This window comes from Chiloscyllium plagiosum, unplaced genomic scaffold (genome assembly GCF_037043375.1).
Source record: "Chiloscyllium plagiosum isolate Xiang-an unplaced genomic scaffold, Cpla_swu_hap1 HiC_scaffold_44, whole genome shotgun sequence".
Taxonomy (NCBI): Eukaryota; Metazoa; Chordata; class Chondrichthyes; order Orectolobiformes; family Hemiscylliidae; genus Chiloscyllium; species Chiloscyllium plagiosum.
The window spans coordinates 11,677,424-11,701,844 of record NW_028270182.1 but is presented as its reverse complement, the minus strand read 5'-3'; the positions used below and the strand labels follow the sequence as shown (position 1 = coordinate 11,701,844).

The 24,421-nt window shown below is 52.0% G+C and overlaps 1 protein-coding gene across 2 annotated transcripts in view; it reads left to right on the top strand.

Moving 5' to 3' along the window:
- The window catches only part of chrnb1 (cholinergic receptor, nicotinic, beta 1 (muscle)), a 34,519-nt gene that overhangs the window by 5,534 nt on the left and 4,564 nt on the right, over positions 1-24,421 (top strand). For both annotated transcript variants that reach the window (XM_087982992.1, XM_087982993.1), the window contains 7 exons: positions 9,353-9,397; positions 9,804-9,913; positions 11,939-12,047; positions 14,121-14,271; positions 18,999-19,190; positions 20,103-20,326; positions 22,204-22,358. In XM_087982992.1, the coding sequence (XP_087839118.1) occupies positions 9,353-9,397; positions 9,804-9,913; positions 11,939-12,047; positions 14,121-14,271; positions 18,999-19,190; positions 20,103-20,326; positions 22,204-22,358 (986 nt within the window). The remainder of the gene's footprint in view (positions 1-9,352; positions 9,398-9,803; positions 9,914-11,938; positions 12,048-14,120; positions 14,272-18,998; positions 19,191-20,102; positions 20,327-22,203; positions 22,359-24,421) is intronic.

Below are 24,421 nucleotides of genomic sequence, written 5' to 3'. Positions count from 1 at the left end.
ACACAGCCACCACTCTCTGGGTGAAGAAGTTTCTCCTCATCTCTGTCCTAAATGGTCTACCCCGTATTTTTAAGCTGTGTCCTCTGGTTCGGCACTCACCCATCAGTGGAAATATGTTTCCTACTGCCAGAGTGTCCAATCTTTTCATAATCTTATATGTCTCAATCAGATCCCCTCTCAGTCTTCTAAACTCAAGGGTATACAAGCCCAGTCACTTCAGTCTTTCAGTGTAAGGTAATCCTGCCATTCCAGGAATTGACCTCGTGAATCTACGCTGCACTCCCTCAATAGGCAGAATGTCTTTCCTCAAATTTGGAGACCAGAACTGCACACAGTACTCCAGGTGTGGTCTCACCAGGGCCCTGTACAGCTGCAGAAGCACCTCTTTGCTTCTATACTCAATCCCTCTTGTTATGAAGGCCAGCATGCTATTAGCCTTCTTCACTACCTGCTGTACCTGCATGCTTACCTTCATTGACTGGTATACAAGAACACCCAGATCTCTCTGTACTGCCCCTTTACCTAAATTGATTCCATTTAGGTAGTAATCTGCCTTCCTATTCTTGCCACCAAAGTGGATAACCATACATTTATCCACATTAAACTGCATCTGCCATGCATCTGCCCACTCACCTAACCTGTCCAGGTCACCCTGTAATCTCCTAACATTCTCCTCACATTTCACCCTGCCACCCAGGATCTGGATCTGGACCAGATGGGCCAATGGGCTGAGAAGTGTCAGATGGAGTTTAATTCAGATAAATGTGAGGTGCTGTATTTTGAGAAAGCAAATCTTTGCGTATTTCCTTTTTAGTAATCCTCTGTTGTTCTTTAAAAGCTTCCTAGTCCTCAGTTTTCCCACTTATCTTTGCTATGTTATACTTTTTCTCCTTTAACTTTATATGTTTCTTTACTTCCCTCGTCAGCCACGGCCGCCCATGCCTCCTCCTGGGATCTTTCTTCCTTTTAGGAATGAACTGATCCTGCAACTTCTGCATTATACACAGAAATATTCATCATTGTTCCTCCACTGTCATCCCTGCTAAGGTATTGCACCATTGAACTTTGGCCAGCTCCTCCCTCATAGCTCCATAGTTCCCTTTATTCAACAGAAGTACTGTCACTTCCGACTGTACCCTCTCCCTCTCAAATCGCAGATTGAAGCTTATTGTATTATGGTCACTACTTCCCAATGGCTCCTTCACTTCGAGGTCCCTGACCAATTCTGGTTCGTTACACAATACCAGATCCAGAATTGCCTTCTCCCTGGTCGGCTCCAGCACCAGCTGCTCTAAGAATCCATCTCAGAGGCACTCCACAAAGTCTCTTTCTTGAGGAACAATACCATCCTGATTCTCCCAGTCTGCCTGCATGTTACAATCCCCCATAACAACTGTTAAAAAAGGGTTTGCATTCTTTTCAAAAACTCAGGTAACTTTTGGCAAATAGTCACTGAACTACAACAAACTTCAGAAGTTACAACTGAACACAACTCTCAGAAGTCACATGGTAAAAGTACTTTTAAACCCAGAATGGGCGGCACGGTGGCACAGTGGTTAGCACTGCTGCCTCGCAGCGCCAGGGACCCGGGTTCAATTCCCGCCTCAGGCGACTGACTGTGTGGAGTTTGCACATTCTCCCCGTGTCTGTGTGGGTTTCCTCCGGGTGCTCCGGTTTCCTCCCATAGTCACAAAGATGTGCAGGGTCAGGTGAATTGGCCATGCTAAATTGTCCACAGTGTTAGATAAGGGGTAAATGCAGGGGTATGGGTGGGTTGCGCTTCGGCGGGTCGGTGTGGACTTGTTGGGCCGAAGGGCCTGTTTCCACGCTGTAATGTAATGTAATCTAAAAAAATGTCCGCACAGTCCCACATTCCAGTTCCGCAGCCCTCAAGTATAAATATGTATTCTGAACACTGTTGACTCTTTCAAATTGATTTTATGATGACAACCACCTCGATTGTTATGGACTAAGCCAGACCCGTCTTAAGCGGGCAGCCCAGACCATAACTTAGGGATTTGTTTCAATAAGTGTACAGTGAAAATTACCCGGAGTAAGTTCACGAGGTTGACTACCAGGTTTTGAATCAAACATTTATTCACAAAACTACGGAATGAAACACACAGAACAGAATAAAGAACCCCTAGAGACCTCAGTCGATCCAAGCTAGACTTAATTATGCTGTTCCGAAAGATACGTGCAACAGTCCCAATAAGCAAACCCCCTTAAACACAGAGTAAAAATGATACAGAGGTTTACAGGTTGAAGTTGGAAGGGCAGAAGGAGAGAGAGTTCAGCAGCCTGTTTCACACACAGCTCCTGCTGCTCTGACTCTAACAAGCCTTCAGCTTTCAGGACTGGCCACTTCCCTTTCATTATACAGGTCACTTCTAAAACATGAAAGCTTTGGCCTAAAATCTCATTTGTTCACATATAAACAGAAAGGCCTCACAGTAAACCCTTTCATCTGTGTTGGGAAAGTGAGGACTGCAGGTGCTGGAGATCAGAGCGGTGCTGGAAAAGCGCAGCAAGTCGGGCAGCATCCGAGGAGCAGGAAAATCGACGTTTCAGGGCAAAATTCCTGATAAAGGGCTTTTGCCTGAAACGTCGGTTCTCCTGCCCCTCGGATGCTGCCTGGCTGGCTGTGCTTTTCCAGCAACACTCTCATCCTTTCGTCTCTGCATCAACCCAGCTGATTTGGAGCCTGGACTGTTTCGCGACCCCTCTGGAAAAAAAAACCAAGGACACAGTATCCTTGAGGATAAGAACGGAAAAAAGGACCAGCGTTGTGACACGAGCCAAAGTTTATCATTGTATTTTGTGTAATGAGTCTGAATGAATGAATCCTTTCAGCCCCAGGATCATTCTGCTGAATCCACTGCACTCCGAACAAGGTCAGTACCTCCTTCCTGAGGTGTGGCGTTCAGAACAGGACACAGTCCCTCCAGTTGGGATCCACGCAGAGGTTAATACAACCTTGTGTATTCCTGCCTCCTGTTCCGTTTTCAAGCAACAAGTGGTCAGGAACTGGAAGGGGCTGCCTGAGACTGCAGTGGTGGTTGATACAATTAAGACTTTCAAAAGAGAAAAACGATTTTCTGAAGCAAAGGTGACAGGGAGGAGTGTGGTGGGAGCGGAACCATCGCTTCTACCTTCAATGTTTTTGGATCTAATTCCATCATCTTTCAATGTTATCCGATTTACTTCAGATCTCCACACTGCTGGTATCATCGGGTCATGGAATCCCTACAGTGTGGGAACAGGCCCTTCAGCCCAACAAGTCCACACCGACCCCCTGAAGAGTTTCCCACCCAAAACCCACTCCCCATTTCTCTGCAATTACCCCTGACTAATGGACCTAGCCTGGACATCCCTGGACACTGTGGGACAATTTAGCATCGCCAATCCACCCTAACCTGCACATCCCTGGGCACTATGGGCAATTTAGCACGGCCAATCCACCCTAACCTGCACATCCCTGGGCAGAATGGGTAATTTAGCACGGCCAATCCACCCTAACCTGCACATCCCTGGGCACTATGGGTAATTTAGCACGGCCACTCTACCCTAACCTGCACATCCCTGGGCACTATGGGTAATTTAGCATGGCCACTCTACCCTAACCTGTACATCCCTGGGCACTATGGGTAATTTAGCATCGCCAATCCACCCTAACCTGCACATCCCTGGGCACTATGGGTAATTTAGCATGGCCACTCTACCCTAACCTGTACATCCCTGGGCAGTATGGGTAATTTAGCATGGCCAATCAACCCCAACCTGCACATCCCTGGGCACTATGGGTAATTTAGCACGGCCAATCCACCCTAACCTGCACACCCTGGGCACTATGGGTAATTTAGCATGGCCAATCCCCTAACCTACACATCTTCGGACTGGAGACAGGAAACTGGAGCATCCGGAGCAAATCCAGACAGACACGGGGGAGAGTGTACAACCTCCACACAGGCAGTCACCCGATGCTGGAATCGAACCTGGCTCCCGTGTGCCATGAGGCAGCAGTGCTAACCGCTGAGCCACCGGGCCACCAGAGTGCCCTCCCTATCTCCTTCAGTCTCATGAAAACTCGCACTGCCGTACCTTTCCGCCTTCCTCTTCTCCCTCTTTCATCTCTGTCACGACACCGGTATCCCCCTACACCCTCCCCCCCCCCCACTCCCATCACCTTGCTGTCTGCCACGGGTGACCACGCGATAGTGACAAAGAGGCACTGCAAGTCATTTGAAGGTCCCTTGGATGTGGGGGTGCATGGGGAGATTATCAATGAAATAGTGGAATAGGGTGAAGCTGCAATTCAATATGTCACTCGGGATGGGGAGGTAGCTCGTAGATTTGTTCAAGAGAAAAGCCTCAGGGATGATCTGGTTGGAATGGCTGAAATAGATTTGCAAGATAATAAAAGCCATTACTCAAACGGGCAGAGTCATTTTTAGTAGATCTACCAATTTTTAATGCAGTATTTTTAACATGGTATGAGGGTAAGGCGGTGGCTTAATAGGGTAATAACAAGGACTGCAGATTCTGGAAACCAGAGTCTAGATTAGAGTGGTGCTGGAAAAGCACAGCAGGTCAGGCAGCATCCGAGGAGCAGGAAAATCGACGTTTCGGGCAAAAGCCCTTCATCGGGAATACAGGCAGAGAGCCTGAAGGCTGGAGAGATGGTCTAATATCACTGACTGAGTAATCCAGAACTTCAGGCCAATATTCCAGGGATGGGGAAGCTCCCTCTACTCTTTTTAATCTGACAGTAAAGCTGCCCTCACACTACCCCCATCAAACACTCCCAAGACAGGGACTGCTCGGGATTCGACAAAGAGAAAACTACCCCTACTCATTTTAAACTGACAGTAAAGATATTTCCATTGTTTTAAACTAGAATTACAGCTCTCTAGTCTTTAACTGCAAGTGAAATGCTCGCCACTTCTTTTTAAACTGAAGGTAAAACTCACTCTATACTTTTAAAGCAGAAAATAAAGCTTTTTTTTTTAAAACTAAGAATAAAGCTCCCACAACACTGTCCCATCAAACACTCCCAGCAAAGGATTAGATGGAGCAAAGCTCTCTCTACTGTTAAATACAAAATAAAATTTCCTCTAATCTTTTTAAATTGGAAATAAAGCTTCCTCTACACTGTCTCCCATTAAGCGCCCCTAGAACAGGGACAGCAATGGGTTAGATTATAGAGTAAAGCTCTCTCTACATTGTCCCCCATCAAGCGCCCCTAGAACAGGGACAGCACAGGGTTAGAGTCATAGAGTCATAGAGATGTACAGCATGAAAACAGACCCTTCAGTCCAACCTGTCCATGCCGACCAGATATCCCAACCTAATCTAGTCCCACCCTGCCAGCACCAGGCCCATATCCCTCCAAACCCTTCCTATTCATAGACCCATCCAAATGCCTCTTAAATGTTGCAATTGTACCAGCCCCAACCACTTCCTCTGGCAGCTCATTCCATACACGTACCACCCTCTGCGTGAAACAGTTGCCCCTTAGGTCTCTGTTATATCTTTCCCCTCTCACCCTAAACCTATGCCCTCTAGTTCTGGACTCCCCGACACCAGGGAAAAGACTTTGTCTATTTATCCTATCCATGCCCCTCATAATTATGTAAACCTCTATAAGGTCACCCCTCAGCCTCCGATTCTGGGAAAACAGCCCCAGCCTGTTCAGCCTCTCCCTGTAGCTCAGACCCTCCAACCCTGGCAACATCCTTGTAAATATTTTCTGAACCCTTTCAAGTTTCACAACATCTTTCCGATAGGAAGGAGACCAGAATTGCACACAATATTCCAACAGTGGCCTAACCAATGTCCTGTACAGCCGCAACATGACCTCCCAACTCCTGTACTCAATACTCTGACCAATAAAGGAAAGCATACCAAATGCCTTCTTCACTATCCTATCTACCTGCGACTCCACTTTCAAGGAGCTATGAACCTGCACTCCAAGGTCTCTTTGTTCAGCAACACTCCCTAGGACCTTACCATTAAGTGTATAAGTCCTGCTAAGGTTTGCTTTCCCAAAACGCAGCACCTCGCATTTATCTGAATTAAACTCCACAGATATAGAGTAAAGCTCCCTCTACACTGTCCCCATCAAACACTCCCAGGACAGGTACTGCACAGGGTTAGATACAGAGTTAAGCTCCCTCTACACTGTCCCCCCTTCAAACACTCCCAGGACAGGGACAGCACGGGATTAGATACAGAGTAAAGCTCCCTCTACACTGTCCACATCAAACACTCCCAGGACAGGTATAGCACAGGATTAGAGACAGATTAAAGCTCCCTCAACTCTTTTAAACTGGAATGAAAGCTCCCTCTGCAAAGTCTCCATCAAACATTCCCAGGACACGACAGCAGGGACCTAGATACAGAGTAAAGCTCCTTCTACACTGTCCCCCCCCCCATCAAACACTCCCAGGACAGGGACAGCACGGGGTTAGATACAAAGTAAAGCTCCCTCTACACTGTCCACATCAAACACGCCCAGGATAGGGACAGCACAGGTGTTAGAGACAGAGTAAAGCTCCCTCTACACTGTCCACATCAATCACTCCCAGGATAGGAACAGCACAGGGTTAGATATAGAGTAAAGCTTCCTTTACACTGTCCCCCATCAAACACTCCCAGGACAGGGACAGCACGGGGTTAGATACAGAGTATAGCTCCCTTTACACTGTTCCCCCATCAAACATTCCCAGGACAGGGACAGCACGGGGTTAGATACAGGGTAAAGCTCCCTCTACACCATGCCCCATCATACACTCCCAGGACAGGGACAGCACGGGGTTAGATACAGAGTAAAGCTCTCTCTACACTGTCCCCATCAAACACTCCCAGGACAGGGACAGCACGTGGTTAGATACAAAGTAAAGCTCCCTCTACAATGTCCCCATCAAACACTCCCAGAACAGGGACAGCATGGGGTTAGATACAGAGTAAAGCTCTCTCTACAGTGTCCCCCCATCAAACACTCCCAGGACAGGAACAGCACGGGGTTAGATACAAAGTAAAGCTCCCTCTACAATGTCCCCATCAAACACTCCCAGAACAGGGACAGCACAGGGTTAGATACAGAGTAAAGCTCCCTCTACACTGTCCCCATCAAACACTCCCAGAACAGGGACAGCATGGGGTTAGATACAGAGTAAAGCTCGCTCTACACTGTCCCCCCATCAAACACTCCCAGGATAGGGACAGTTCTCTCTCTTTAACTGAAAGTTCTCTTTACTCTTTTCAGCTGAAGATAAAATTCTGTCAACACTTTAAATAGAAATAAAGTTCCATCCAACCTTTTAAACCGCAAATAAAGCTCCTCCATGGTGTCTTTGTAAAACACTCCCAGTGCAGGGAGTGTATCCAGAGTAAAGCTTTCTTGACACGGGACAAACGGAGCCCCCTGGAAAACGGGGCAGTTGGATCAGGCTCGTGGGGAAATTATTGAAGGGCTGCACGTGAGGAAAGAGAGAGAGAGAGCACCATTAATTTTCTGATGTGGTTCCCTAACCCCGATCCCGAAACAGGGAATTGATGCTGAGCAGGGCTCATGCCCGAAACGTCGACCCTCCTGCTCCTCGGATGCTGCCTAACCTGCTGTGCTTTTCCAGCACCACACTCTTCGACTCTGAGCAGTGTCAATGGTTCGATAGGAGCTTGGAGCCCAGTGTGTGTGTGTGTGGTGGGGGGCGGGGGGTTAACTGCTGGTTCTCTCTGATGGCCAGCTTCAAGAATCTTTTGTGCTTGTGTCAGCCTCTGTCTGTTCCCCCCCCCCCTGGGCCACAAACCTTCCCAGCAGCCCTCTCTCACGAGGCCTGGCTTGTCTAGTTTGAGGCCTTCAGTAAACTGGTCGGTGGCCATTGTCTAACAGCTGGACAAGGGCCTGAAAGCCCACCTGCGATAAATTGTCCAGACAGCTGTCAGGAGCTCCCAGGGCACTTGTCCTCAGAGTGTTAACATCCGCTCTGTTCGAAGCATGTTTTGTCATCCGATATCTCAGTTGGGTAACAGCCTTGTAACTTGAGGCTGTGGAATTTCCTCGATACTTAATCTGCTGTCCATAATCTCGGCAGGAAGTGGCTTTCTGAGAGTGCAATGCTTCCCCTCACAGTGTATTCATACAAAGAAAGACTTCTGTGGTCTCCGAGAGGGAGGGGTATTGTGGGGAGTCAGCGTGAAATACATACACACACACACACACTTGTGCACACACACGCACACACTTGTGCACACACACACACATACTTGCTCAAGCACTCACACTCAAAAATACTCTCACACATACTCGCACACACACACACTCATGCACACACACGCACTCGCGCACACTCACGCACCCGCACACACGCGCGCACACACGCACGCACACACACTCATGCACACATACGCACACACACACAGACACACGCACACGCGCGCACACACACACACATACTTGCTCAAGCACTCACACTCAAAAATACTCTCACACATACTCGCACACACACACACTCATGCACACACACGCACTCGCGCACACTCACGCACCCGCACACACGCGCGCACACACGCACGCACACACACTCATGCACACATACGCACACACATACAGACACACGCACACGCGCGCACACACACACACATACTTGCTCAAGCACTCACACTCAAAAATACTCTCACACATACTCGCACACACACACACTCATGCACACACACGCACTCGCGCACACTCACGCACCCGCACACACGCGCGCACACACGCACGCACACACACTCATGCACACATACGCACACACACACAGACACACGCACACGCGCGCACACACACACACGAGCACGTACACGCACACACATGCACACTCACGCACACACACTCACGCACACACACACACACGCACACACACACTCATGCACACATACGCACACACACACAGACACACACACACACGCACACACACACTCATGCACACACACATACACTCAAACACACACTCGTGCACACACGCCCCTCCCCGCCCCATACAAACCTTGACCTGCTCCAGCTCCATCTCACCCATCACCCTGTCCTTCAAATCTTCCCTCCTCATGTATTTATCCAGTTTTCTCTGACATGCAGTTCTTATCAGGTAACTCTTTGTGATGGTGTGTTTATATCGCATCAGTTGTGCGACGCTTTGATCTTTTGCGATGAATCCTGTGGCCTATGATCCTGTCCCACTAACTACCCGATGACAGAGCAGCACTCCGAAAGCGAGTACTTCCAAATAAACCGGTTGGACTGTAACTTGGTGTTGTGTGACTTTTTTTCACAATTTTCAATTTAATTGTCGGTCTTCCTTTCGTGAAACAGAATGAAAAGAGTGAGGAAATGACCACCAACGTCTTCATGAATCTGGTAGGCGGTGTCCGTTTCCACTATACCCTTCGGTCCTTCTGTCCCTTCTGACCCAGACGCTGACCTTCAGCTCCCTGTACCTCCCACCCTAACTCTTGTCCGCTTAAAATCTGACCTGGTTGCACACGCCCTGGCTTGACTGATCACTGCCCTTGACGATGCAGGGGGAGTGGGCTTTGTGGTAAGCACAGGGCACAGTGTGTTGCTTATCTCTGCTTCTGTCTCTCTCTCTCTCTTTCCAAGTCTGTCTGTCTCTCTCAGGGAGTGTGTACGGACTTGACACAGGTCAGGGGCCGATGAAGCTGTTGTGCGCGGGGTGGTGGGTGGTATTAATGGCTTTTATTTGTGGGGAGCGATTAATCTTTTGATTCTCTACTCCCTGTACCCTGTCTACCCCCAAACGAAGGCCTGGACGGATTATCGATTGAGGTGGGACCCAAAGGATTACAGAGGTATTGATGTTCTTCGGATTCCCTGCGGCAAAGTGTGGCTCCCTGACATCGTGCTGCTGAACAAGTTAGTGACGTTGTTACGCGTATGCTGCTCTTGTGAGCGTGTCGCACGTGTGCCTCACTTTCTCTCCCTCCCTCCCCGGCACTCTCAAGAGGGGTCCTTGGTGTGTCTTTTCTGGTGCCGTTTTGAGAAAGGGCGGGTGATGAGTGAAACTGTGGTCGGGCGCCAATATCGCTCAACCTTCGCCGTGGAAACAGGTTTATCCAGTCATGAGGGGAGATAACGGTGAGGGAATCGACTGCTGTGGATCGTACATTAGACGTTACAACAATGCTTCATTGCTGGGTGTAGAGGTTTATAAGATGATCAGGGGAATAGATAGAGTAGACAGTCAGAGACTTTTTCCCCGGGTGCAACAGAGTGTTACAAGGGGGCATAAATTGAAGGTGAAGGGTGGAAGGTATAGGGGAGATGTCAGGGGTAGGTTCTTTACCCAGAGAGTGGTGGGGGCATGGAATGCGCTGCCTGTGGGAGTGGCAGAGTCAGAATCATTGGTGACCTTTAAGCGGCAATTGGATAGGTACATGGATAGGTGCTTAAGCTAGGACAAATGTTCGGCACAACATCGTGGGCCGAAGGGCCTGTTCTGTGCTGTATTGTTCGATGTTCTATCTATGTTCTATGTCCTTGAGATTATATAATGCAGGTCTAATGATGGGAAAATGGCTATCCCTACAAATTGTCGAAAGGGTGCCAGTTTTAGGGTCAAAAGACCAGGGAGGGGGGAACAATACATCTCCTTGCCTTAGTTTTGTTTTTCAGGCAGTTTGATGCTGTCCTCAAGTTAGAGGTCAACCGGTTGAGGAGGTGACAGAGTCAATCTATCTACAGTTTAGACTTCAAAATAACACTATTCATTACACGTTAATACTAAATACAGTTACACACGCTGACCATAGATACACCAGGCTCTGGATTATAGTTCCATTAGGTACGGACTAATAGCCTTTGGGTGTCCACATCCATATCTTCTCATGACGCTATAACACTCTAGTCCAAATATGGTATGATTTGTTCTAACCCCGCCCACATTATGTTATTTATACGAGATGATGTGCAGCTCCATGACATCATTGCAAAGTGGTTCCGGGGTCCTGAGGCTCGGACACAGTGATTCTAGCTTGGCTCTTAGCCCATCTATCAGCTCAATGCTGGGGTTATCTACTTTGGTGGCAAGAACAGGAAGGCAGATTACTACCTCAATGGAATCAATTTAGGTAAAGGGGCAGTACAGAGAGATCTGGGTGTTCTTGTACACCAGTCAATGAAGGTAAGGTACAGCAGGTAGTGAAGAAGGCTAATAGCATGCTGGCCTTCATAACAAGAGGGATTGAGTATAGAAGCAAAGAGGTTCTTCTGCAGCTGTACAGGGCCCTGGTGAGACCACACCTGGAGTATTGTGTGTAGTTCTGGTCTCCAAATTTGAGGAAAGACATTCTGGCTGTTGAGGGAGTGCAGCGTAGGTTCACGGGGTCAATTCCTGGAATGGCAGGACTACCTTACACTGAAAGACTGGAGCATCTGGGCTTGTATACCCTTGAGTTTAGAAGACTGAGAGGGGATCTGATTGAGACGTATAAGATTATGAAAGGATTGGACACTCTGGCAGCAGGAAACATGTTTCCGCTGATGGGGGAGTGCCGAACCAGAGGACACAGCTTAAAAATACGGGGTGGACCATTTAGGACAGAGATGAGGAGAAACTTCTTCACCCAGAGAGTGGTGAGTGTGTAGAATGCTCTGCCCCAGAGGGCAGTGGAGGCCCAGTCTCTGGATTCATTTAAGAAAGAGTTGGATAGAGCTCTCAAGAATAGTGGAATCAAGGGTTATGGAGATAAGGCAGGAACAGGATACTGATTAAGGATGATCAGCCATGATCATATTGAATGGTGGTGCAGGCTCGAAGGGCAGAATGGCCTACTCCTGCACCTATTGTCTACTGTCCAGATTTCTGCTGTGTTTCCTCCTCTCTCCTGCCCGTTCACTGTATTACTCAGCAGCTTACTTGTTTTCTCTATCTCATTACAGCAATGATGGTAATTTCGAAGTGGCCCTCCTAGTTAATGTGTTGGTACAGCACACTGGCATGGTCAGCTGGCTCCCCCCTGCCATCTACCGAAGCTCCTGTGCCATCAGAGTAAGTTACCCCTCCTTCCCACACCCTGAGGGAAGGTGTTGCGGCCGGTTCTGTGTCCAGGGATTCACCATCCAAGGAACATGGGATTCGAAATTCCCCTGGAATTGAAATGCGGGGCACAGCGGGTCAGACAGTTCTCCGTCCAGGTCATGAGTTTGTGTATGAGGAGCATGAGAGCTAGGCCCTTCGCCGTCCCCTCTACCTCACATCCCACTCCATCCACTCCCAGTCCTCCTTCACCCCCCCCTCCCAGTCCCCTCACCCCCTCCCCCTGTCCCACTCCACCCCCGCCAGTCCCCTCACTCCCTCCACCCCCCTCCCCCCAGTGCCCCTCAACCCCCCCCAGTCCCCTCACTCCCTCCCTCCAGTCCCCCTCACTCCCTCCACCCCCCCTCCCCCCAGTCCCCCTCAACCCCCCCCAGTCCCCTCACTCCCTCCACCCCCCTCCCCCCAGTCCCCCTCAACCCCCCCAGTCCCCTCACTCCCTCCAACCCCCTCCCTCCAGTCCCCCTCAACCCCCCTCCCAGTCCCCTTACTCCCTCCACCCCCCCTCAACCCCCCAGTCCCCTCACTCCCTCCAACCCCCTCCCCCCAGTCCCCCTCAACCCCCCCAGTCCCCTCACTCCCTCCAAACCCCTCCCTCCAGTCCCCCTCAACCCCCCTCCCAGTCCCCTCACTCCCTCCACCCCCCCTCCCCCCAGTCCCCCTCAACCCCCCCCAGTCCCCTCACTCCCTCCAACCCCCTCCCTCCAGTCCCCCTCAACCCCCCTCCCAGTCCCCTTACTCCCTCCACCCCCCTCAACCCCCCAGTCCCCTCACTCCCTCCAACCCCCTCCCCCCAGTCCCCCTCAACCCCCCCAGTCCCCTCACTCCCTCCAAACCCCTCCCTCCAGTCCCCCTCAACCCCCCTCCCAGTCCCCTCACTCCCTCCACCCCCCCTCCCCCCAGTCCCCCTCAACCCCCCCCAGTCCCCTCACTCCCTCCAACCCCCTCCCTCCAGTCCCCCTCAACCCCCCTCCCAGTCCCCTTACTCCCTCCACCCCCCTCAACCCCCCAGTCCCCTCACTCCCTCCAACCCCCTCCCCCCAGTCCCCCTCAACCCCCCCAGTCCCCTCACTCCCTCCAAACCCCTCCCTCCAGTCCCCCTCAACCCCCCTCCCAGTCCCCTCACTCCCTCCACCCACCTCCCTCCAGTCCCCCTCAACCCCCCTCCCAGTCCCCTCACTCCCTCCAACCCCCTCCCTCCAGTCCCCCTCACCCCCCCTCCCAGTCCCCTCACCCCCTCCCAGTTCCATTCCCCTCCTCCTCACATCATACCCCACCCCCCTCCCAATTCCCCCTCCCAGTCCCTCTCCACTGCCCCAGTCCCCCTCATCCCTCGACCCCCTTCCCAGTCCCACACCACCCCCCTCCTCACATTCTCCTCAATCCCCCTCCCAGCCCACCTCTGTCCTCTACCAACCCCGTCCCAGTCTCCCTCCAACCCCTATCCCAGTCGCCCTCACCCCCTCCCCCTCCCAGTCCCCCTCCACCCCCCCCAAGTCCCCCTCCCACTTCCCTTCTTTTCCCACATGCCCCTCCTCCCAGTTCTTCTGCACCTCCCCCCCCCACCCCCCGTCTGCCCACCCTGATCCCTATCCCCCGACGAGGATTGCTTCGGGGCTGCTGCTGCGGGAGGTGTTTAGGGAGAAAGGTCCACCCGAGTCGAGCAGGTCATCGTCCACCTGGCTGGTGTCACAGAGGTATGGGCAAACACTCTTCCCTGTTGAGGGGGGGGGGAGGGGAGACCGTTCAAGGCCTGGCCCTGGGGGGGGTGGGGTGCCCCTTGCACCCATCCAGGCCGCAACGGTCATGGGGGCGAGGGGGAACGTGAGACCCAATGGGAGAGCACAACCTATGAGCCGGCAACAGGAGTGAGAGGACTGAATGGACTCCTCACCCCTCTGGTGTATGGACAGCTCTTGCTATGTAAAGGCAGGGCCAAGTCTCCTGTTCCCAGACGGGGTCTTGTTGAGAGTCAGTGCTGGTCTCAGCTCGCCTGTTGTGTGTTTCTCTCCCAAACCCCGATCGTAGGTCAAGTACTTCCCCTTTGACTGGCAGAACTGCACCATGGTTTTCAAATCTTACACATACGATGCTTCGGAGGTGACCCTGGAGCACTCCCTGGACAACTCGGGGAGACACGAGATCAGAGAGGTGATCATCGATAAGAACGCCTTCACTGGTAAGTCCTCGCAGGGTCGGTCAGCTCACTCCTTCATTCCTGCCCTCCCCCTCTTCAACACCCATCTACCCCCCCCACAACTATTCATGCTCGCCCCCATCCCTCCACTCCCATTTACCCCCCCCCCCCCCCACCCGAGCCCTGTATGCCCCTGACCCGCTCCAGCATTCCGCCTCGCTCCCCCTCCTCCTCACCTCTCAAACCCCCTTAACCCCATCTGATGCCGCCACTGGGGAGAGTGGTCGAGCTCTGAGTTGCAATTGATATCTATAACATGTTTTTTTTCCTTTGTCTCTATGTTTCTGTCTACGTGTGTGTGCATGGGTTTGTGTGGGGTGTGTGTCTATGCTGGTGTGTCCCTGTGTGTACATGGGTTTGTGTGGGGTGTGTGTCTATGCTGGTGTGTCCCTGTGTGTACATGGGTTTGTGTGGGGTGTGTGTCTATGCTGGTGTGTCCCTGTGTGTACATGGGTTTGTGTGGGGTGGGTGTCTATGCTGGTGTGTCCCTGTGTGTACATGGGTTTGTGTGGGGTGGGTGTCTATGCTGGTGTGTCCCTGTGTGTACATGGGTTTGTGTGTGGGGTGTGTGTCTATGCTGGTATGTCCCTGTGTGTACATGGGTTTGTGTGGGGTGTGTGTCTATGCTGGTGTGTCCCTGTGTGTACATGGGTTTGTGTGGGGTGTGTGTCTATGCTGGTGTGTCCCTGTGTGCACATGGGTTTGTGTGTGGGGGTGTGTCTATGCTGGTGTGTCCCTGTGTGTACATGGGTTTGTGTGGGGTGTGTGTCTATTCTGGTGTGTCCCTGTGTGTACATGGGTTTGTGTGGGGGGGTGTCTATGCTGGTGTGTCCCTGTGTGTACATGGGTTTGTGTGGGGTGTGTGTCTATGCTGGTGTGTCCCTGTGTGTGCATGGGTTTGTGTGGGGTGTGTGTCTATGCTGGTGTGTCCCTGTGTGCACATGGGTTTGTGTGTGGGGGTGTGTCTATGCTGGTGTGTCCCTGTGTGTACATGGGTTTGTGTGGAGTGTGTGTCTATGCTGGTGTGTCCCTGTGTGCACATGGGTTTGTGTGTGGGGGTGTGTCTATGCTGGTGTGTCTCTGTGTGTGCATGGGTTTGTGTGTGGGGGGTGTGTCTATGCTGGTGTGTCCCTGTGTGTACATGGGTTTGTGTGGGGTGTGTGTCTATGCTGGTGTGTCCCTGTGTGTGCATGGGTTTGTGTGGGTGTGTGTGTCTATGCTGGTGTGTCCCTGTGTGTGCATGGGTTTGTGTGTGGGGGGTGTGTCTATGCTGGTGTGTCCCTGTGTGTACATGGGTTTGTGTGGGTGTGTGTGTCTATGCTGGTGTGTCCCTGTGTGTGCATGGGTTTGTGTGTGGGGGGTGTGTCTATGCTGGTGTGTCCCTGTGTGTACATGGGTTTGTGTGTGGGGGTGTGTGTGTCTATGCTGGTGTGTCCCTGTGTGTACATGGGTTTGTGTGGGGGGGTGTGTCTATGCTGGTGTGTCCCTGTGTGTACATGGGTTTGTGTGTGGGGTGTGTGTCTATGCTGGTGTGTCCCTGTGTGTACATGGGTTTGTGTGTGGGTGTGTGTCTATTCTGGTGTGTCCCTGTGTGTACATGGGTTTGTGTGTGGGGGGGTGTCTATGCTGGTGTGTCCCTGTGTGTGCATGGGTTTGTGTGGGTGTGTGTGTCTATGCTGGTGTGTCCCTGTGTGTACATGGGTTTGTGTGTGGGGGGTGTGTCTATGCTGGTGTGTCCCTGTGTGTATATGGGTTTGTGTGGGGTGTGTGTCTATGCTGGTGTGTCCCTGTGTGCACATGGGTTTGTGTGGGGGGTGTGTCTATGCTGGTGTGTCCCTGTGTGTGCATGGGTTTGTGTGGGGTGTGTGTCTATGCTGGTGTGTCCCTGTGTGTACATGGGTTTGTGTGGGTGGGTGTCTATGCTGGTGTGTCCCTGTGTGTACATGGGTTTGTGTGGGGGGGGGTGTGTCTATGCTGGTGTGTCCCTGTGTGTACATGGGTTTGTGTGGGTGGGTGTCTATGCTGGTGTGTCCCTGTGTGTACATGGGTTTGTGTGTGGGGTGTGTGTCTATGCTGGTGTGTCCCTGTGTGTACATGGGTTTGTGTGGGTGGGTGTCTATGCTGGTGTGTCCCTGTGTGTACATGGGTTTGTGTGGGGTGGGTGTCTATGCTGGTGTGTCCCTGTGTGCACATGGGTTTGTGTGGGGGGGGGCTGTCTATGCTGGTGTGTCCCTGTGTGTACATGGGTTTGTGTGGGGGGGTGTGTGTCTATTCTGGTGTGTCCCTGTGTGTACATGGGTTTGTGTGGGTGGGTGTGTCTATGCTGGTGTGTCCCTGTGTGTACATGGGTTTGTGTGGGGTGTGTCTATGCTGGTGTGTCCCTGTGTGTACATGGGTTTGTGTGTGGGGGGTGTGTCTATGCTGGTGTGTCCCTGTGTGTGCATGGGTTTGTGTGGGGGGTGTGTCTATGCTGGTGTGTCCCTGTGTGCACATGGGTTTGTGTGTGGGGGTGTGTCTATGCTGGTGTGTCCCTGTGTGTGCATGGGTTTGTGTGGGGGGGTGTGTCTATGCTGGTGTGTCCCTGTGTGTGCATGGGTTTGTGTGTGGGGGTGTGTCTATGCTGGTGTGTCCCTGTGTGTATATGGGTTTGTGTGGGGGGTGTGTCTATGCTGGTGTGTCCCTGTGTGTACATGGGTTTGTGTGTGGGGGGGGTGTCTATGCTGGTATGTCCCTGTGTGTGCATGGGTTTGTGTGTGGGGGTGTGTCTATGCTGGTGTGTCCCTGTGTGTATATGGGTTTGTGTGGGTGTGTGTGTCTATGCTGGTGTGTCCCTGTGTGTATATGGGTTTGTGTGGGTGTGTGTGTCTATGCTGGTGTGTCCCTGTGTGTGCATGGGTTTGTGTGGGGGGGTGTGTCTATGCTGGTGTGTCCCTGTGTGTGCATGGGTTTGTGTGTGGGGGTGTGTCTATGCTGGTGTGTCCCTGTGTGTATATGGGTTTGTGTGGGGGGTGTGTCTATGCTGGTGTGTCCCTGTGTGTACATGGGTTTGTGTGTGGGGGGGGTGTCTATGCTGGTATGTCCCTGTGTGTACATGGGTTTGTGTGGGTGTGTGTGTCTATGCTGGTGTGTCCCTGTGTGTACATGGGTTTGTGTGTGGGGGGGGTGTCTATGCTGGTATGTCCCTGTGTGTACATGGGTTTGTGTGGGTGTGTGTGTCTATGCTGGTGTGTCCCTGTGTGTACATGGGTTTGTGTGTGGGGGGGGTGTCTATGCTGGTATGTCCCTGTGTGTACATGGGTTTGTGTGGGTGTGTGTGTCTATGCTGGTGTGTCCCTGTGTGTACATGGGTTTGTGTGGGGGGGGGTGTCTATGCTGGTGTGTCCCTGTGTGTACATGGGTTTGTGTGGGGGGGTGTCTATGCTGGTGTGTCCCTGCGTGTGTCTATGCTGGTGTGTCCCTGCGTGTACATGGGTTTGTGTGTGGGGGTGTGTGTCTATGCTGGTGTATCCCTGCGTCTGTCTATGCTGGTGTGTCCCTGCGTGTGTCTATGCTGGTGTGTCCCTGCGTGTGTCTATGCTGGTGTATCCCTGCGTCTGTCTATGCTGGTGTGTCCCTGCATGTGTCTATGCTGGTGTGTCCCTGCGTGTGTCTATGCTGGTGTGTCCCTGCGTGTGTCTGTGCTGGTGTGTCCCTGTGTGTGTCTATGCTGGTGTGTCCCTGCGTGTGTCTATGCTGGTGTGTCTATGCTGGTGTGTCCCTGCGTGTGTCTGTGCTGGTGTGTCCCTGTGTGTGTCTATGCTGGTGTGTCCCTGCGTGTGTCTATGCTGGTGTGTCTATGCTGGTGTGTCCCTGTGTGTGTCTATGCTGGTGTGTCCCTGCGTGTGTCTATGCTGGTGTGTCCCTGTGTGTGTCTATGCTGGTGTGTCCCTGCGTGTGTTTATGCTGGTGTGTCCCTGTGTGTGTCTATGCTGGTGTGTCCCTGCGTGTGTCTATGCTGGTGTGTCCCTGTGTGTGTCTATGCTGGTGTGTCCCTGCGTGTGTCTATGCTGGTGTGTCCCTGTGTGTGTCTATGCTGGTGTGTCCCTGCGTGTGTCTATGCTGGTGTGTCCCTGCGTGTGTCTATGCTGGTGTGTCCCTGCGTGTGTCTATGCTGGTGTGTCTCTGCGTGTGTCTATGCTGGTGTGTCCCTGTGTGTGTCTATGCTGGTGTGTCCCTGTGTGTGTCTATGCTGGTGTGTCTCTGCGTGTGTCTATGCTGGTGTGTCTCTGCGTGTGTCTATGCTGGTGTGTCTCTGCGTGTGTCTATGCTGGTGTGTCCCTGTGTGTGTCTATGCTGGTGTGTCCCTGTGTGTGTCTATGCTGGTGTGTCTCTGCGTGTGTCTATGCTGGTGTGTCTCTGCGTGTGTCTATGCTGGTGTGTCTCTGCGTGTGTCTATGCTGGTGTGTCCCTGCGTGTGTCTATGCTGGTGTGTCTCTGCGTGTGTCTATGCTGGTGTGTCCCTGTGTGTGTCTATGCTGGTGTGTCCCTGTGTGTGTCTATGCTGGTGTGTCTCTGCGTGTGTCTATGCTGGTGTGTCTCTGCGTGTGTCTATGCTGGTGTGTCCCTGCGTGTGTCTATGCTGGTGTGTCCCTGCGTGTGTCTATGCTGGTGTGTCCCTGCGTGTGTCTATGCTGGTGTGTCCCTGCGTGCATGTGGCTGAATACCGATAGAGAACGGCGAGTGGCAAATCCAGCACAAACCCTCGCGCAAGAACTTCCTGAGTCACGACCCGAGCTATGAGGACATCACCTTTTACCTCATCATCCAGCGCAAGCCCCTCTTCTACATCGTGAACATCATCATTCCCTGTGTCCTCATCAGCATTTTGGCCATCTTGGTGTTCTACCTCCCTCCTGATGCAGGTAACAAACCCCTTTCCCCACCCCCTCAGGTCTGGCATGAGGTCCATCAGTCAGGATAGTGAGCTCAGTCTTGGGAGCAGGACCATAACGATGTGAATTTTAGGAGATAGAGGGAGAAGGGGATGTTATAGAGTTGTCGAACTTTTATAGCACATACAGAGACTCTTTGGTTCATTACATCCACAGAGGTCATCAAGCCTCTGTCAGTTCTAATCCCATCTTCTAGCACCTGACCTGCATGTCAGAGCCATTGGGAGACTCCTCTGGAGCAGGTGAGACTTGAACCTGGGTCTCCTGGCTTAGAGGACACTACAACTGTGCCACTTGATCCTAGCCTCTACCCTTGTACGCTATGGTTCTTCAAGTGAACATCTAAACACTTCTTAAATGTTAGCGGTTTTTGAGCAGATTTGTAGCTCAGGTTGATGGTATGGATGCAAGTTAGCTTGCTGAGCTGGAAGGTGTGTTTTCAGACGTTTCGTCACCATGACGAGGTGCCATCGTCAGCGAGAGTCTCTGGTGAATGGAGTTTCTGCCTCTCCCAGCCACGCAGGCAGTGGGTTCCAGATTCTTGTCGCCCCCCTCGAATCCTCTCCCAACCTCCCGGAAGGGCTCATGCCTGAAACATCGACTCTCCTGCTCTTCGGACGCCGCCTGACCCGCTGTGCTTTTCCAGCACCACCCTCTTCGACGCTGATCTGCAGCATCAGCAGTGCTCACTTTCTCCAAACTGTTCCTCCTGGTTATTGACCCCTCTACTCGGGGGGGGGGGGAGACTGTGCAGGAGGGAGGGTGGGAGAGCACGGGTAGGTGCGTGGGAGGGAAGGAAGGAGATGGGGGATGGGGATTTGAGAGCAGTGTGAATCAGAGACTGTGAGCAGCATTTGACCCTCCCTTCCTCCCTCCCTCCAGGTGAGAAGATGACTCTCTCAATCTCCGTACTGCTGGCCCTGACTGTTTTCCTGCTGCTGCTGGCTGACAAGGTCCCAGAGACCTCACTGGGAGTCCCCATCATCGTCAACTACCTGATGTTCACCATGATCCTGGTCACCTTCTCAGTCATCCTCAGTGTGGTGGTCTTAAACCTTCACCATCGTTCCCCAACCACACACGCCATGCCCCACTGGGTCAGACAGGTACCCATACACGCTGTAACTGCCTTTTCTTCACTTCACTCGTGGGGTGTGGGCATCGCTGGCTGGGGCCAGCATTAATTGCCAATCCCTGGTTGCCCTGGAGGAGGTGGTGGTGAGCTGCCTTCTCGAACCCTTGACGTCTATGTGCTGTAGGTTGACCCACGGTGCTCTTAGAATCATACAATCCCGACAGAGTGGGAACTGGCCCTTCGGCCCAACTGATGCACAGCGACCCTCAGAAGAGTAACCCATCCAGACCCGTACTGTCCTATATTTACCCCTGACTGATGCACCTAACCTGAACACTGTGGGGCAATTTAACACGGCCAATTCACCCTGACCTGCACATCTTTGGACTGTGGGAGGAAACCGGAGCATCCGGACGAATCCCACGCAGACACAGGGAGAATGTGCAAACTCCACACAGACTGAGGGTGGAATCGAACCCAGGTCCCTGGTGCTGTGAGGCAGCAGTGCTAACCACTGAGCCACCATGCCGCCCCAAGAGGGGGAGGGAGGGGGTTCCAGGAATTTGACCTAGCAACAGTGAAGGGACTGAGATATATTTACAAGTCAGGATGGTGAGTGGCTTGGAGGGGGGTCTTGCAGGTTGTGGTGTTCCCCTGTATCTGCTGCCCTTGTCCTTTTGGACAGGAGGTGGCTGTGGGTTTGGAAGGGACTGCCTAATGATCTGGGGTGAAATTTCTGCAGCGCATCTTGTAGCTAGTATTCACAGCTGTTACTGAGCCTTTACTGGTGAAGGGAGTGGGTGCCTCACAAGCAGGAGGGTATTTCTGCGCGTTCTCTCTCTCTCTCTGTCACACTGTCTCTCCCTCTCTCATCCTCCCTCTTTCTCCCCCGCTCTCTCCTCCCACAGCACTCTGTCACCCTCATCCTGCCTCTTGCTTTCTCTGTCTCTCCTTCCTTCACTCGTTCTTTCTTTGTACCTGTTTCTGACCCTGTACCCCTCAGTTTCTCTCCTTCATTCTCTTATTTTCTCTTTCAGTTTCTCTCTTGTTCTCTATCTCTGTCAACTCTTTTATTTCCTCATACATACATGCACAAAAACACACTCTCTCTCTCTCTCTCGCTCACTCCACCTCCCCTCCCCTTTCTGTTTGATCTCTCTGGAAATCTGGAGTGACTGGATGATTTCCTTTCATACTTCACACCCTCGCTCTCACCATCTGAAGCTGTGTGTTTCTGATTAATAGAGGGGAGACACACACAGAGGGACAAAGAGAGATAGAGAGGCAGAGACGAACAAAGACACAGAGGGAGACAAATGGAGAGATACAGGCAGAGAGACACACAGAGTGTGAGAGAGGGGAGAGAGAAAGACCTGGACTTAGGAACTTGTTTTATGATTTGGAGATGCCAGTGTTGGACTGGGGCGTACAAAGTTCCAAATCACACAACACCAGGTTATAGTCCAACAGGTTTGTTTGGAAGCACTAGCCTTCAGAGCGCTGCTATTGGGTGGTTCTGAGGAAGGAGCGTCGCTCCGAAAGCTAGTGCTTCCAATTATACCTGTTGGACTGTAACCTGGCATTGTGGGATTTGGAACTTATTTTAGTCACTATCAGTGCGAGCAGTGGATCTGTTGTTCCACTTGCTCTGTCCTGTAGTACTGACCACCAGTCTAAAACATTCTCCCTTATCCAAGTCCTCTGCTTCCCTTAAGATGCTCCTTAACGTTGACATCTTTGGCCAAGCCTGTGGTTCTGGACATCACCTTCTGTGGCTCATTGTCAACAGCCACTCCTGTGAAACGGCTGGGATGTTTTATTATGTTAAAGGCGCCACGTAGATGCAGATTGTAACAGTAGAGATGTGTGGTGTGACTCTTTCTGTATCTCTTGCTCCCTGCCCTTCAGATTTTCATCCAAGTGTTACCCAAGTACCTGCGGATCCAAAGGCCTAAAGTGGAGGCCTCAGAGAGTGAGAAACGTGTTGCCCTGAGCCGTGTCACGGACGAATACTTCATCCGAAAACCCGCCATGGACTTAAACAACCTGAAGGCGAACATGAGGTACCCTTTGCACAATCGTGGCGTACCCCCATGTACCCGGTCCTCTCGCCCTTTTCTGTCGCACTCTGATTCTTGTTCACTTACGGTGGTCAGCCTTGAGCTCAGCGTGTCCGTTAATGTGAGGGCTCTACCGGGGGGGGAGAAAAAAATGACCCACAGATCATTTCTGGTTGGTTGTCAAGAATGAGTTTGTTCACCAATCCCCGACCTGAACTGGGCCTACACTGGGCTTCAATCTCCAACCTCTTGCAGCACAGAAAGAGGCCGACCGGCCCATCAAGAGCGTGCCGAGCCTCTGATCAAACGACGCGATCTCATTCCCTCCCTTTTCCGCGGGTTTATTGTCTATCCTATTTCCGTTAAAAATCCTGGGTCGGCTCCACCTCCAGACCCCCACCCCTCCTCCACACGGAGAGTGAATTCCAGGTTGGCATAATGTTTTAAGCCAATCCTGCTCCCTGCACATTGAGATTCCGATCTGGCGTATCTCTGAGCTCTGTGAACAGATACACTGACCCTGAGGTTACCTGCTTTTCATGTGAGTAAGGCTGTTCAACTCCTGACAGAACCCATCGAGTATACGGCATGGAAACAGACCCTCCGGCCTGACTTGCCCAAGCTGACCAGATATCCCAACCTAATCTAGTCCCATTTGCCAGCACCTGGCCCATATCCCTCTAAACCCTTCCTATTAATGTCCCCATCCAGATGCCTTTTAAATGCTGTAATGGTACCAGCCTCCATCACGAGCAGCACCAGGGACCCACATTCTCCCCGTGTCTGCGTGGGTTTCCTCCCACAATCCAAAGATGTGTAGATTAGGGTGGATTGGCTGTGCTAAATTACCCATAGTGCCCAGGGATGTGCAGGTTAGGGTGGATTGGCCGTGCTAAATTACCCATAGTGCCCAGGGATGTGCTGGTTAGGGTGGATTGGCCATGCTAAATTACCCATAGTGCTCAGGGATGTACAGGTTAGGGTGGATTGGCCGTGCTAAATTACCCATAGTGCTCAGGGATGTGCAGGTTAGGGTGGATTGGCCGTGCTACATTACCCATGGTGCCAAGGGGTGTGCAGGTTAGGGTGGATTGGCTATGCTAAATTACCCATAGTGCCCAGGAATGTGCAGGTTAGGATGGATTGGCCGTGCTAAATTACCCATAGTGCCCAGGGATGTGCAGGTTAGGATGGATTGGCCGTGCTAAATTACCCACACTGTACAGGGATGTGTAGGTTAGGGTGGATTGGCCGTGCTAAATTACCCATGGTGCTCAGGGATGTGCAGGTTAGGTGCATTGTTCAAGGGTAAATAAAGGATAATAAGGTAGGGGAATGGATCTGGGTGGGTTACTCTTTGGAGTGTCAATGTAGACTTGTTGGGCCAATTTGTCCTAACCTACACATCTTTGGATTGTGGAAGGAAACTGGAGTAGCTGGAGTACACCCACACAAACATGGGGAGAATGTGCAAACTCCACACAGTAGCTCGAGGCTGGAATCGAACCTGGGTCCCTGGTGCTGCGAGGCAGCAGTGCTAACCACTGAGCCACACCTGGAGGAAGAACGCCTCATCTTCCGCCTTGGACCCTCCAACCATGCGGAATTAATGTGGACTTCACCAGTTGCCTCATTTCCCCTCCCCCCACCTTATCCCAGTTCCAAGCTTCCAACTCGGCACCGTCCTCATGACCTGTCCATCTTCCTTCCCGCCTATCCACTCCACCCTCCTCTCCAACCTATCACCATCACCCCTCACCTCCATCCACTTATCACATTCTCAGTTATCTTCCCCCCCCCAGAGCCACCCCCCACCTCCTCCCATTCATCTCTCTACCCCCTTGGCACACAAGTCTCATTCCTGATGAAGGGCTTATGCCCAAAACGTCGATTCGCCTGCCCCTGGGATGCTGCCTGACCGGCTGTGCTTTTCCAGCACCACACTCTCGACTCTGATCTCCAGCATCTGCAGTCCTTACCTTCTCCTTGCTGAAATAAACGCAGTTTAATTTATCAGTCCGACCATGTTCTCTGCTTTGTTCCTGCCTGCCCTGACTGTTTTGACT